Raw genomic sequence first — 15793 nt, 5'->3', positions numbered from 1 at the left:
GGCATGAGGAACATTTGATGGGATTATGTAACACAAGAAAAGCAGGCCGTGGAAATGGGCGTGAGCAGTATGTTAAAATATGAACAGTTTAGGTCAGCATGTCAAGAGAGAGCTTCCAGCGGTGGAAATAGTGCAAGAACGAAGTGTAGGCTTTCGCCACAGCCCCATCGGCGACTTCCAGGAGAAAATAAAAGTGGTTGGGGGGGCCTCCACCGGGGTTACAGCTGTTGGGAGAAGGAATCTAATGACTTTGAGAAGAGGCCTTATGAAGAGATCTCTGCCAGTGGGGTCGAGAAGCATAACACATCAGGGGTGTGTAGAAACAAGAAAACAATGGAAATTCCTTTCCACCCCGGTTTTGTTGCCTTATGGAGATGCTCCCTAGGAAGAGCATCAATGCAGGCAACTCCGTAGCTAAATAATGAGAAGGGGAAGCCACCATCAAAGAGTTCTCAACTTTGAGAAAAGAGTATCATGTGACAGGTTCACACGCCAGGACACTCACGAAAATGGAAAAGCTGAAGAGTACGTGGAGGGCTGTGGGTGATGCACATCCGTCCTGAAGCCGCGTGCTCTCGGGTCAGAGTGAGGGTGGAGGCACGATAACAGAAAGAGAGGCTGAGGGAGAGCCCTGGTGGGTCTTTGCGTGGATTGCCCTTCTGAGCATTACGGGCTTCTGGAAGTTCTGGTAAGGACAGGTGGGGAGCGTTCTCACCTCTCTTCCTCCCTCCTGTGTTCCCAGGCTGGATGCACGCAGGGTACCCCATCATGTGCCATCTGGAATCCGTGCAGGAGCTCATCAATGAGAAGCTCATCAGAACCAAGGGGCTGTGGGGCCCTGTCCATGAGCTCGGCCGGAACCAGCAGCGGCAGGAGTGGGAGTTCCCGCCACACACCACCGAGGCCACCTGCAATCTGTGGTGTGTCTACGTGCATGAGACAGTCCTGGGCATCCCTCGAGGCCGTGCCAATATTGCTCTGTGGCCTCCAGTTCGGGAGAAGAGAGTCCGAATCTACCTGGGCAAGGGTCCCAATGTGAAAAACTGGAATGCGTGGACTGCCCTGGAAACGTATCTACAGGTACTGGGCCAGAATGGAGGGGGGTGGGAGACCCCACTGCGGGGACCACCTGGCATGGCCTCATTAGGGGACATTCTAGTGACCCCAGGGTGGACTTAAGTGCCTCAGCTGCACCCTCACACCATGACTTTGAGGAGATTCATGAGAGGAGATAGAAAGCACTAAGAGGTGAAGACGGTACTATAAATACGGTTACCATGGCTAGCTTTGACCCCACACATACCTGAGACTGGAGCCAAACCATGTCCTGTTTGAATAGCGATCTAACACCAAATACCCTGCCCGTTCCTACCCCCATGACCTCCCCCTCCCGGGCACACACAGGATTTGGGACGGAACCTATGAGGCAGGTCCTCTCATTGCCTCAGTTAATCCAAGATTGTTCACTGGCCTGCACATGAGGTTGCCCCTGCCTTTGAACGATTGTCCACCAGCCCCGTTCCTGGCCCCCAGGCCCTGGAGCAGCTCCCAGGTCACGGTGCAGAGTCCCACCACCTGGGTTTCTGGAACTCAGTCTCCAGCCAGGTTCTTCCACCTGCCCCAGTCCCTCTCTGTTTGTACCCTCTGTCCCGAGAACGATAGTGAAACTGCCTGGAGACTCGAACTTTGTCACTGGGGCCATTTTACCCCAGGGACAGAAGTCGCTCACCTGTGAAATGCAGCTGAGGTTGTTTCAGAGAACTGCTGATGTCTGTCCTAACGGTGAGGCGCCATAACCCAGCCTCACACGGGCTATTTCCAGTGGCCTCGGGGACAGCTGCCTTTTCCTGAAATTATGCCTTACTTACCTTAATTCTAGCCGCCTGGACTAAATAGAGTCTCCTGTTTATACTGGACTCACTTTTTTTTCTGAAAGGCTATGTTAGCAGCCTTGCAGATTGGTGCAGGCCTGCGACTGATGCAGGTCATATCAGGGTAAGGGGAGGGGGGGCTCCCCGGTTATTGGGGTTTCACTTTGCAGCTATGAAAGATACAAGGATTTTTTTTTTTCCACTTCGGCCGGTTTTAAATCCTTGTGAGATACCCTGTCGACACTTTCACAATCCAGTGAGCTACAGGAACAACGACCTAGGTCGTAAATACTGCTACTAATCCTTGCAGTTATTAGCACAGCCATCCTTGATTGAGGATCTGCTCTGTGTGAGCGCTGCACTGCCCAGAGGCCCTTCTTAAGAGAGTAACCCGTCACGCCAGCAGCTAGAACAGGAGAGGGGGCCAGTGACAGAAATGAAACTGGTATTTTAGGGGCTAAATACATTACATTAATTTGTTATAGTGTTTGTTGGGTCTTCTTTTGGTGAATTAAACGTCTCCTGCTGCTGCTTTCTGTCCCCAGCTACAGGAGGCTTTTGGTTGGGAGCCATTTATCCGTCTCTTCACGGAGTACAGGAACCAGACCAACTTGCCCACAGACAATGTTGACAAAATGAATCTGTGGGTGAAGATGTTCTCCCACCAAGTGCAGAAGAACCTGGCTCCGTTCTTTGAGGCCTGGGCCTGGCCTATCCAGAAGGAAGTGGCTACCAGCCTGGCCTATCTGCCTGAATGGAAGGAAAATATTATGAAATTATACCTCCTCACACAGATGTAAGGAGTGCCCAGCGAGGTGGCAGGTAGAGAGGTTTGGGGAGGTAGGCAGAGATGGGGATTCACTCCTCGACCTCTGTCTCTTAGGGTTCTAGCCTTGCCCTCTTGGCTCATTGCCCACATATCTTCCTACCTAGTTCCATCTCTAGAAAGTGGGTTAAGAACACAGCAAAAAGGGGAATCAGAAATCCTTAGGAACAATGCCTTCTGTTTATGAGCCTCGTTCCTCTGCTCCCGGATTCCCTGCTGGCCCTCTGTTGGCCTGGTTCTGAGAGCTTTGGCACCTGCTTCTGTGCCAGCCCTTGGTTTACCATGATGGGCCGTGGCCCTTGGGGGTGGTTCCCATTCTGATATCCTGAGGACTCTCTGGGCTTTTATTTTTGATCAGCTATTCCAGAAACCTGCCCATAGAATCCACTGAAACACAAATTTACTAGGATAACGAGATAGTTCCTTGATATTCTGTGGCTTAGGTAGTTTTCAAAGAGCTTAAAAAGCAATCTGATATAGTAAAAAGAGCCTGTAGGTAGTGTTAGCTCTTGGGAAGGTCATTGTGTCACTACTCAACATTTCTTTGTTTGTGAGATGAGGACAAAAATCCCTACCTCACAGGGTTGTCAGGAAGACCCAGACCGATAGTCCTGAAGAGGTCTGTGAATGCAGTGCTTGTATATCAAGGGATTCCTCTATGTTCTGCTGGTCCACAGAGTAGTAAGCTTAGTACTCCCCTTTTCTCACCATGGCCTGGTAGTTAAGACCATCATCTCTCACAGTAGACTCCTTGTATCCAAAGCCTGGTTCTTTCACCTATTAGTCAAATGACTCCTTATCAAATGGGATCTATTTCATTGAATTATTGTGAAGATTAAATTTTAGTCCTTCTAAAAGGAATTAAACAGCATCTGGCGGTTGGTAGGTATTGAGAAAATGCCAGCTGCCATTATTACTGTCTAATTAACAATAATTAATCATTTTAGAGCTAGACTACCCTTTTAGATGGCATTTATTGCTGCAGTGTGATCCATCGAATCCCATCCTAAATTTTATACGCCAGCCTCTCAAAACACCTAGGGGTGTTGCTTTATGAGCTACAGGATCTACAGGACCCATAGGCTCTAAATTTACAGTGTGGTCTTCATAGCTTCTTGGGTTTTTATCTCTTTATTCAATTCCATCTTAAAGGTGAAATTCCTTCTTTGATTAAATCAAGAATGGGAATCACTTGAAAAATCAGAACAAATGCATAAAGGCATTTGTTTTTAGCAAACAATGGGCATCCGACTTAGTGATGATGTGTATGTTTCTGTAGTGACACAGATTCCTATCACTGCCCAGAGTTCTTTACCAGTTGGCAGATAAAGTCCACACACATAGAGAAATCTTGACTTTCGAACCAGATAACTGGATACAACCGGCCCAAATTTTATTTAATAACAATGCAAAGATTTTCTTAAGTTTTCTTCTAATCTTAATCAAAACCTCCCATTTCTGTGTACTTTTAACTAGAGTTGAGGATCTGGGATTAATGTATACATCCAGCCAGTTTTCCTTCAGATCACTTCTATTTATTTAGTTGTTTTAATACACTATATTATTTGCTTTATTAAGAATTGGGTGGATACATAGACAATAAAATTTGACCTAGAGAGTGTTTTTCTCTGGACTTCTTTATTATGTCATTTTTTAACCCTAGAATTATTTTCCCTTATTTCGTGAATATCTATCATCTAGGTGCTTTAAACATAGATGTCGAACATTCATTCAACATTTGAAAAAATTCTATCAGCTAGCGGGTTTTTGACTATGTGCCAAATATTGTACTTGTTTTTTTATATAGATCATTAAAATTAAATTAAACAATTTAATCTTCACAATAATCTTATGAGATGGAAATTTATCATTTCCGTTTTAGGACTAAATGAACTGAATTTTATGGAGATCAAGTAAATTGCCTAAGTCTACACCTCTAATTAGTGGTAGACCTGGGATTCAAACCCGGGCACTCTGAATACAGAATGGGTGTTAGTAGCTCTAGCGTTTTGAATAAGCTAGTAAATGAGTAAATGAAGAAACCAGCCAGCAAACAGAAGGACCTCTATGTCCCTACCTGCCAGTTCTTTGGCTGCTTATACTCACCCTCATCCAATTTTATCAGAACAGAAAGTCCCTTTGTGTATCCCAAATGCCAGTTCAAAGGAGGAACTTGAGATAGGCTCCTGAGGTACTTCCCAAAGACACTGACCCCTTTAGCGTCATCCAGGTCTTTTAGATTTCAGTTTATTCAAGTTTCATGCATTATCTCTAGGGCAACATGAAAGCATCCTAGTAGTTTACTGGGTTTTGAATGATGGGTTATTTTGGTAAGGTGCCTGACTCCCAAGAGTCCCAGACATTGCATGTTCTCTGCAAGGAAATCAGATTCTTAGTACTCTAGAATAATATTCATATCCCTTCTGGCCCTCTTTAGTTCATTTTTAGCATTATGGCCCCTGGGAACCTTTTAAAAATATGAAGCTATTCATGTCACTCCCCTGTCTGAAAGCTTCCAGTGGGACTTTGAATTTAAGATGATGAACTGAGCATATAAGTTTACCTCCCCTCCCTCCCCAGGCCCCACTGAATTGAAGTCAAGAAATGCAAAAGAGAACTGGCACATCTCAGCAAAGAAAACTGAACAGATTTGATTACAACTGAAGAAGATCTCAACACATTTCTGGAAGAGAGAAAATGGATGAAGCATGATAATGAATGAAAGAGTGAAGGTATCTTTCAGACAGAGTAAAAGCTGATCTGAACAACATAATCCCAAAGAAACATGAGCACCTGAAAAGTCTATAAAGAGTTATAGCAGTTGTAAAATTGAACCCCATCCTTTTCTGCCCCAACCACTGTGCATAGAACACAGGCAGTGTATAATTGGTATCCATTAAAAATCTGTTCTTGTTGGTTGTTTGTATAGAAATTGAATAAACTGCCTGAGGAGAGGTAGGAGTTGGTGCCCCAGAATAAAACTTCTCTTTTGTGGAAATAAGTGACCTCTAGCCTATCAGCTAATTCTCTGACTGTTGAAACCCCTCCTCAAGTACCTAAGTGCTTCTAGTCCCGGAAGAGGCTTATTGGAGAAACAGATCCAACCATACACTGGCAGAGGCCACCCATGCCAACTCCTATAAAAGTTAACAGTTATATTGATTCTTAAATGCAAACAGCTAGGAATCCTCAGTCTTTGGGCATGGGGTGGGGAGCGGTGGAGGGGGAAGACCAGGGGAGGAGCATGTAAGAAAAACAACCAGTTAGGGGACACCTGGGCTGCTCAGTCAGTTAAGCATCTGCCTTCAGCTCAGGTCATAGTCCCAGGGTCCTGGGATTGAGCCCCACCTCAGGCTCCTTGCTCAGCAGGGAGTCTGCTTCTCCCTTTCCCTCTGCCACTCCTCCTGCTTGTGCTCTCTGTCTCTCTTAAATAAGTAAATAAAATCTTAAAAAAAAAAATAACCAGTTAGAATTAGAAAACTCAAAAAATACAACAAACTCTAGAGGAAACAAAGTGAACATGGAAAGAATAACTTTAAAAATCTGTATCTTCAGGGCAGCCCCGGTGGCTCAGCGGGTTAGCGCCGCCTTCAGCCCTGGGCGTGAGCCTGGAGACCCAGAATCAAGTCCCATGTCGGGCTCTCTGCATGGAGCCTGCTTCTCCCTCTGCCTGTACCTCTGCCTTTCTCTCTCTGTGTATCTCATGAATAAATAAATAAAATCTTTAAAAAAAAAGAATCTTAAAAAAAATCTGTATCTTCAGAGAAATTTGAGGTATATTTGAATGAATACAGAATGAATACAGAATGCTACGAAGAAAGAAGGAAAAACAGAATAAAAAGAGCCCTTGAAAGTGAAATAAAACTGCCCCAAATACTCAGTAAACAGGCTGGAAAATAGAAACTCCTAAGATACAGAACAAAAAGAAATAGCAAATAAATAAATAAAACAAGGAAAGACCTAGACAATCAATATCTAAGCATTAGGACTTTCTGGAAAAAAGAACATACAAAACATAGGTGAAGAAATAAATTAAATAAATAAATAAACTGAAAGAACCAAGTCTCCAGTTTGAAGGGCCCCCATACAACCTATAGCTAGACACAATCTTGTGAAATTTTGGAATATTAAGGATAGAAGGAAGATATTAAAATTGCCCAAAAAGAGAATAAAGTTAAACTATCATAAATAGCTCAACTGAAAAGGGAATAAGAAATAGACTGGCAGCAGATTTTTCATTAACAACACGTAAGTGCTAGAAGCCAGTGGAACACTTTTTTCACTTATGGAAAATTTCTGTACCCAGAACAACATAGTAAGCCAAACTGTCAAAGTAGACATTCTCTGACATGCAAGTTTCCAGAAAGTCTACCTACTTTGTACTCTTTCTGAGAAAGTACCTGGAGGAGGTTCTCCAGCAAAATGAGGAAGAAAACCAGGAAAGAGGAAAGAATAAAATCCAGAAAACAATGGATCCCACCCAGGATGTCTCACTCTAGCAGACCCATTTCAGACAAGAGTACAAAGTCTCAGGCTCTTTGTGAAGAATATACATTCTGTTAATATCATTGAGAAACTGGAATGTTTGAAAATATGGAGGACATACATTCTTTAGTCAGCAAAAAGAAAACAGGAATATGCCAAGACATTCAGGTCCATTTGTGAAACAACAACAAACATTCAGGGAACGTAAGAAGAAACTCAATTTGATATTGGCGGTAGGTACTTCTCCTTATAAGTGCCACAGGCATCGTAAACATTGGATATGTATGGAAGAAAAAGTCTTAGCTTCTATTCAGCTCTCAGTAAGCAGTATTTACTTAGCCAAACTAATGCAGATGCTGTGTGTTGGTATTCAGTGTTCCGATCAGCCTAGACACAAAACATGAAAGGCTTAATTTTTTATTCAGAACTGAAATCGAATATAATTGATCCTGACAAGTTAATAAACCAGAGAGCAGAAAGAGTTTGAGAATTGGTTGGGGAAGAGAGGTGGAAGGAAGAGTGGGGCTACTTATATATTCACAGTGGGAATGAGAGGATAAAGTCTGCAGTTAATGGAACAAGAGCTTGAGGATACTATACAGTCCAAAATTATAAATTCCATCAATAGAAGTCTTAAAAATGACATATCTATCAAAAATCTGGCAAGGGATAGGCAAAGGAAAGGTGGGGATAGAGTAAGTTAAATCCTTATCTTTTGTAATGGGGAATTATTAAAGATTGTCTAAAGTTAATAAGTCAAGAATTATTGTTCAGACGTATTATTTAATGTTAGCAAGTTAGTTAACAGAAGATCTAAAAATAGAAATTGTTAAATGCATTGCCTCTAGGGAAGGGGTCTAGGGTTAAAAGACATGGGGTGGGAAACTGTGTTTTTCATTTCAAGTCCTTCTGTACTATTTAATTTTTTACCTTGTGCATGTATTACTTTGAAAAATTTTTAATAAACTCAAATAAAAATTCTTCAGCGACTTCATATTGACTAAGTTATGCTCCAACCAAAATCCTTAAAATGGTTGATGAGGCCCTTCGATATTTGGATCCACCTGATGTGTCCAAGTTCACAGTATCTCCCCATTACTCTCTGGTTCTGGCCACACTAAATATCTTCCAGCTTTCACACTTCACCTTCTCTTGTTTCCGTAGGCGTGCCACAAAAAGCAAAGCCTGCCCCTGATCTCACCATGTATCTGAGATTAAGCTTACTCTCTAGCAGATTTTCTATATTTGTTGAGTGAAGGAACACTCAACAAGTGTTAAGATGGCCAACCAGCGTTGTTTCCCAAGAAGGAGTATGATATTTGTCCCTATTCCAGGAAGCATTTCAAGATCATAACGGGGCTGTAAGTTTGTCTGCATTCTTATTCATTTGATCATTTTAGAAAGTTTTAGTCTTATATGAGATCAGATAGTGTCAGGATTTCTGTCCATTTATCAGTCACCTTGTTTTGTTCTTTGCCACTCTACCTGAATGTCATAACCTGTTTTCTGCTATTTCTCCCTCTTCCTCCCTGACCATATTTTGGAGAAGCAGTCAGCTATCTAGGAGATCTTCAGGCTCCCAAATTTCTTGAGTCTTGCTATTCCTAGTCTCTTGATGGCTCTTCCTTCTCCGTTAGTTTGCTTTCTTCTATTGTCTAATTCCCAAGGCCAGATGGAGCTTCCTAAGGAATATTGGTCTTACATACTGGCCTTACAGATCAGTCTGATACATTTAGTCCCTAAGCTAGTCCCCACCTGATAACCTCACCTATTGTATATGCCTAGTAAACCAATAGGTAACCAGATATGGCCTTAGGTGTTGACTATTTTGCTGACAAAAGTAACACATGCTATCCCTTCTTTCAAGACTACATCACATCACATCTATGTTCTTTATTTCTTCAAAGCTTTTAGACCCCTGATCAGCTTCCATTTTGAAAAGGATTTCTTTCTTTGGTTCTCATATTTGAAGTCAATTTTCTAAGTGTGGTAGAGAAGGAATGGTGGGTGATCCTCTACTTTTCAGACATCTTCTAATTACGCGCACAGACATACACACACACACACACACACACACACACACACACAAACTCCACACCTAATTCAAGAGAGCTGTAGAAATGCTACTTATGCATTTAGATTCTTGTACATTTGAATGCTATAAAGAAGGACCATTTCTTTGTGAGGAAAGGTTGTGTAGATTAAGTTATTGTCAATGTTCTATCCTCATGTTGGATGGTTAGTTTTAGAGGTATTCTCCATTTTAGGAAAAAATAAACAAGTGAGTAAGTTAAAAATAAACCATGTATTGACCAGTGATGACAGTACCAGGAGCCAAGGATATATTAATACAAATAAATATACATGAGGGCCATTAAAATGTTACTTCTGTTCATTTGAACTGTATGGGAACTCAAATATACATAATTAAGAAATATGTAGATGTAGGTACTAAAAATTTCTTTGCCTAAATTTTGACATAAAATTCACTTTCACGGGCTGCCAAAATTATTTAGTATAATTTGGGGTCTGAGATAGTACAAGTGGGAGGATGGGAGGGGAGACAGGGTGGGAGCCAGGAGGGCAAAATGATCAAATGTACAACATAAAAGCAATGAAATCATGCAGTCCAGAAGAGGCCTTGCAGACACAGGAGACATCCCCCCACTTTGTCAACACAACTTGTAATCCAAGGCCCAAGTATATATATCTAACAGGCTATATCTATGCCTTGTCCTGTTATCTATGAAATAAGAACCAAGTACCTGAAAGAGGTCATAAAGCCTTCCCTCAGCCTCCATCTAGGTAAAGAGTGAAAATGCAACTCCAACTTTTTATTTTTTAATATAGAGTTTCTCCTTTTGCTCTTATTGTCAGTGCAGCCTTGAGGCCAAGCTGTTACCAAAGAAACAATAATGAGCCTCAGTTGAGGCTCTTGACATTTATTCACAAGACATGTAGCACTCACTGGGAGCTTGTCCATTGGTAACAAATAGTCAAAACCTAGAGCAGACTTAAATCTCAATCCTCCTAGGAAACTGATATTAAACCATAGAAAGGCAAACAGCTGACTCGTGTCAGTACTGTTGGAGTGACCTTTATGCCTAATAGATCTCTGGTGCTGGATAAAGAAGAGTATCTAATGAGATGGGGAGGAGAGAATATCCTTGGGTATAACAGATGATGGTACTAGGACTCTCTAGCCAATAGACCACCAGGAACACACCTATAGTTGGACAAGTTGGATTACCCATTGCAGCTAGGGTAAAACAAACACTGCAAGAAACTCAATCTCAGTAAAGAGGTGTTAAACTACTAGAGAATTTGGGCTTTGGGTGGATAATTTTGGGGAGAGTCTAAGAAAGTAAGGCTTTGTTCTGGATTGGATGCTGTCAAGAAGCAGGGGCAATCCTATGATTTTTGCCATAAATCTCATCTATTGGTAGGGATGACTAAAGTGGCCATAAAGCTATAATTGTTTTCTGGAAAAGTAGCAGGTCCTCATTTTAGACAAGAAAGAAAGATACTGAGTATTTTGTGTTTGCTCAGAGATCTTGTTCTTATCTTGCTTTGACATGATCTTAGAGTGATCTTGTTTGATATGGATGTTCTATGAAATTGTTTATGTATAAAGGAGAAAAACGGTGCCTAGCTGTGAGTGTCAGACAAGTGTCAGACAAGCTCTTGGATGTCAAGGGCTGCTTTTTTTTTTTTCTTTCTCAATCCGAGAGAATGGATGAAGAGCCTCTGTTCCTCCTACACAAGATTAAAATATGCATTTCTCTTGATTAAATATAGGGATAAATTCAGGAAAAAAATTAATATTACAAGGTACATAAGAGTGTCTTCTAGAAAGGGTGACTCCCTAATGCTTCCATAGACAGGATGGAAGTCTGGGCTGTAATTCAAAATGAAGTTGGGACCACAAGCCAATACTAACAGGTCACCTACTTATTGTCTTCAAACATCCCTACTTCTGATACATAGATTCCCTGAGCCGGTCCCAGGAAGGACAGAAATTAGGCATTAGGGCAGCAGTTTGCTTTTTTACCTAGCAGGAATAACACAACAAAAATATATCTTTACAACCTGTGTAAATTCACTTGCTAATTGAGCCATGCAGAAAAAGTTGGAATTTAAGACAGAAACTAAAGATGCCCTTACATTAGATACATGATACTTTGATAAAAGGAGTAGCAGAAATCATTTTCTCATGTGCTCACAAACTCTCCCTATTGAACTTATGGTCTCTGTGAGACAGAGTAAGGTAGTAAAGATCTGTGGCTTCACTGAATTTTAAATATTTTTTGGCACAAAACTAGATGAAGCCACTAGAAAATATTTTCTCAAGTTAAAATCCTTCATGTTTTTTTCTGCCTTCTTTTAAGAAATACTCGTGGAAATGGTTCCTAAACATTCATAAAACCATTACAAAATTTTTATAAAATCTGTAAGATACATGACCCACATTTGGTCAACCTCTCCCAATTGGGTCATTGGGTCACCTATAAATTCATTCAAAAACATTTATTGGACACCTACTACAATGCTATTTACAGTTATAGGGTTTGGAAATATACAATAAATGTAATAATAAAGCCTGCCCTCATAGCACTTATGTTCCATTTTGAACATTAAAATGAACAAATAGGGGCACTTGGGTGGCCCAGTTGATTAAGCCTTTGGCTTGGGTCATGATCTCAGGGGTGTCGGGCTCTGCACTGGACATAGAGGCTGCTTAAGATTCTCTCCCTCTGCCCTTCCCCTCTTGCTCCCCCTTCCCATGTGCACACATGACTTGCTCTCTCTCTCTCTCTCTCTCTCTCTCTCCTTCAAAAATTTTTTTACTTTAAAAATAAGACACCATTTATTATAAAAACAAAATAAAATGAACAAATAAGCATACCAAGTATGATAAGTGTTATGAAGGAATATTAAACAAAGTAAAGTTAGAGAAGTGAGTGTTCTGAGTGGTGGGGGAACTGGACAAAGGGCATGTTTGCCCTTTTATGCAGTGAGGTCCAGGAAAGCCTCTCTGATAAGGGGACATTTGGCAAATCCTTGAAGGAAATGATAGAGGAAACCAAGCAGACAATTTAAGGTAAAAAGAGGTAAAGCTATAGTTGGCATATTGAGAGCAGCAAGACAGATCAGAGTTCCATCCCTTAAAAGTCAGTAAGCTACTGTCTTGGATATAAGTGTTGACTTCTGACCTGAACCTTATGATAGGATCCCCTGACCTGATGGAAACTCACCACTTTTGACTATCTCTCCTCAAACTTCAAAGTCAAGGCACACTTCATAGTAGCTTCTCCCTCTGAAATTTAGGAGTAAGAGGCACTCGTCTCAGTGGTTGCTGTAACCTCTACCAAAGGTAGTGAAGGAAGACATGCCTCTAAGCTCTGAGCCCCTGTTGATGGCCTGATGGATCCAGTAACAAGTGGAATTTGGGACCACATTCTTATGGAGAAAATGGATTTGACCTCTGTGGGGATTTTGTTGTAGAGATATTGGCCTTTATCCACTCCCAATTCCCATACACTAGCATCCAGACAACATTTGTGGGTTTGTGTGTGAAGACATATAAACCACACTGGTGTGGGTGCAATTATAGAAACTAGATCTGTTGCGTGCCTACCCAATGGGTCTGATATTTCAGAGCCAGAGGAAAAACATCCACACTCAGTCTTGGCCTAAGTCAGCTCCCCTGGCTCCAAACTCTTCAGTACAAAACCAAACTTTATATCTGACCTGGAGATGGGACAAGTTTGGAAACATAAGAAGACTCCTCTCTTGTTCTTACTGCAATATTAACCACTCCTGCCATATATGTCCCACACACTTATGATCCAAAAAGAAAGTGTAGCTGCAAGTTAATTTCACAAATACACCAAAGGAGAATATGAAAGCTTTCCTAACTCTGATTAACACCTGTCAAGAGTAGCACCAAACTTCAGCATCATTGCTTTAAATAAATAGGCAGGCAGGAACTTGCTCTAGAGATAGACCATGCTATAATTTGAATAAAGGTTATCCTAAATGTACTAAAGAATAAAAAAATGTAGTGGGTGAGGCTTTCCTAAATGCTCTCAAGTTAATGATTTTGCTCCTTACTCCCATTATAACACATTTATAATAAAAGCACTTGAGTATTTTAACTTTAGGAGATATAACCATAACAGTATACGTGTTAGCCTGGATCCTCCAAGAAGCAGAAGCCAAGATGAGATCGATGTGCAAGAGATTTATTAAGAGAAACATCTGTGAGAGACAACAGAGAGGGACCAGCGGAGACCGGGAGACCATCAGACTGCGAAGTAGGTTTAATCCTCATGAAGGAAAGATCAAAGGGAGGAAAAGCTTATCCTGTAGGGCAGGTCTTGGAAAATCTTGTCAAGGCCAATGGGAGTCCTTGAGTCAAAGTCACTCATCAGAAGAGTCCCTGTCTCCCAGGAATGGACCTGCCTTTGTACCCTTAATCACAAACCAGGAGAAGCCGAGAGAATCACAGTATGGCCCTGGCACCACGGATTCCAGAGGCACCAGCTGGGGCTGTCTGTCAATTATATACCCACTCCCTCCAGTTGGAGATCTGAGCCGAGCATTTTCATGGTCACCATAGTACTTATTCTTAAAACAGCTGTAGGCACCTGTTCTGGATCGTCTTAAATAGTGACTTAGTAAACCTCCCCAGTGACTCATACCAGTAAAGGCACATAGGTGGATACAACCATCCCTATTCCTAAATTAGACTGTGGCTAATCCTTTCCAGATTCTTGAGGCCCTTCAGGGAAAGAATATGTGGGACCACGTTAAGTTTAACTCATAACTATAAATAATTGAAGAAGGAAGTCAGCGACTATTAATGTTAGCCCATAATTAGAAAGCTTATGTATGAAGCAACCCCTACCTTTGGCTCAGTGAGAAAATGCAATTACTCCACGGATGCTCCTCTGTTTGACAAAAATGGGCTGACATACCACTGGTAACAGTAACAGTTCTGATTTGTGTACGCCTCTTGCATACACCCGACAATTAAGTGTCATATCGTTTGTGAATATTTATTGTGTATAATAATAACAGAAAGAGCCCACACTGCAGTACGAAGGACAGGGATTAGCATGCTTGGCTTCATAGCTACCTTTGGAATTGGAAGTGACTTCATTTTCCCTTGAATCTTGTAAGGGAAAGGTAGATTATCTGGACAAAATTGGGACCTGCTTAGAAAGGGCAGGGACTAGATGCTGAGGAAGGAAGTTCAGTGTTCACTACCTGGCATTTCTTTAAAAATCTTCCTCCAGACTACAGACTCCAATCCAAAGCCCTTGGGTGCCATCCAAATTCACTCCTGCAAGTGCAGGTTAATAAATTTCAGTCACAATGAAAATTTTGTCTTTTTCAAGTCAAGCATTCACACCGACATCTCCATGCTGTGGACCATGCTGTGAACCACGATGTGGCCTCGTGGTATAACACCCTCCACTCTTCTCTGCCCACAAACTACATTTATGTTTTTTCAAAGCTAAGCTTTAATGTCTCCTTCCCTGTAAGTTCATCTCTGATTACTAGAAATAATTGCTTCTGCCTTTATCTTCCCTATCACTTAATTTGGCAGCTGATTTTGACACCTCCATAAATCCTAATGGTATTATGCTTATTTCACATCTATTGTCTTCTTAGATTTATTGACTGCAGTATCATTTCCATCTCCCAGAGCACCTCAAGAATAGGTGCCCAATGAGGGTATGTTGACTTTCATGGAGGAGTCTGCTTTCTCCCAGGTTGCAGGAGGGTCTGGGGGTCTGCACCTTCACACCAGTAATGTCCCTTTAGGCAGAACCATGCTGGCCACCCTCTTTCATTTGCCAGGTTTTAAATGGACCTTTAAAAATAAAATAGTAGCAATGTCCACAATACCCAAAATATGGAAAGAGCCCAGAGGTCCATCAACAGATAAATGGATATAGAAGATGTAGTATGTATACACACATACACACACTATGGAATATTACTCAACCATCAAAAAAAAAAATCTTGCCATTTGCAACGATGTGGATGGAACTAGAGGATATTGTGCTAAGTGAAGTCAGCCAGAGAAAGACAAACACCATGAGATTTCACTCCTAAGTGGAAGTTAAGAAACAAAATAGATGAATACAGGGGAAGGGAAGGGAAAATAAGTGAAAGGCAGAGAGGAGAGGGAGGCAAACCATAAGAGACTCAACTCTAGGGAACAAACTGAGGGCTGCTGGAGAGGAGATGGGTGGGAGGATGGAGTAACTGGGGGATGGGCATTAAGGAGGGCACTTGCAGTAAATGAGTACTGGGTGTTACGTGCAACTGAAGAATCACTAAATTCTACCCCTGAGGCTAATGATACAGTAACGTTAACTAGATTGAATTTAAATCAAAAAAATTTAAAACCAATAAATAAATGGACCTTCATGCTGTTCTGTTTCCTTCTGTTGTTGTTTTGCTTCCATCCTTCAGCCAACTCCTGCTCCCAAATGGCAGATACCTTGTTGACCACAGGTACCTTTTGCTCTCTGGCCTGGAAAAATCACCTTCATTTAAAGCCCTTTCTTCTATTAGATCAACACCAAAATACTCC

General features: G+C 41.6%; 1 protein-coding gene across 5 annotated transcripts in view; it reads left to right on the top strand.

Moving 5' to 3' along the window:
- Positions 1-8163, top strand: part of TCAF1 (TRPM8 channel associated factor 1) — a 52150-nt gene extending 43987 nt beyond the window's left edge. For 2 of the 5 annotated variants that reach the window (XM_072777557.1, XM_072777558.1), the window contains exons 7-9: positions 743-1080; positions 2417-2667; positions 5278-8163. In XM_072777557.1, coding sequence (XP_072633658.1) covers positions 743-1080; positions 2417-2667; positions 5278-5287 — 599 coding nt within the window. In that variant the 3' untranslated portion in view covers positions 5288-8163. Of the gene's footprint in view, positions 1-742; positions 1081-2416; positions 2712-5277 lie in introns of all 5 variants that reach the window. The other 3 variants (XM_072777554.1, XM_072777553.1, XM_072777556.1) reach the window with 2 other exon arrangements.
- The last annotated feature ends 7630 nt before the right edge of the window (positions 8164-15793 follow it).

Source organism: Canis lupus, chromosome 15 (assembly GCF_048164855.1).
Source record: "Canis lupus baileyi chromosome 15, mCanLup2.hap1, whole genome shotgun sequence".
In the NCBI taxonomy this organism is placed as follows: domain Eukaryota; kingdom Metazoa; phylum Chordata; class Mammalia; order Carnivora; family Canidae; genus Canis; species Canis lupus.
This window is presented reverse-complemented; position numbering and strand designations above follow the sequence as displayed.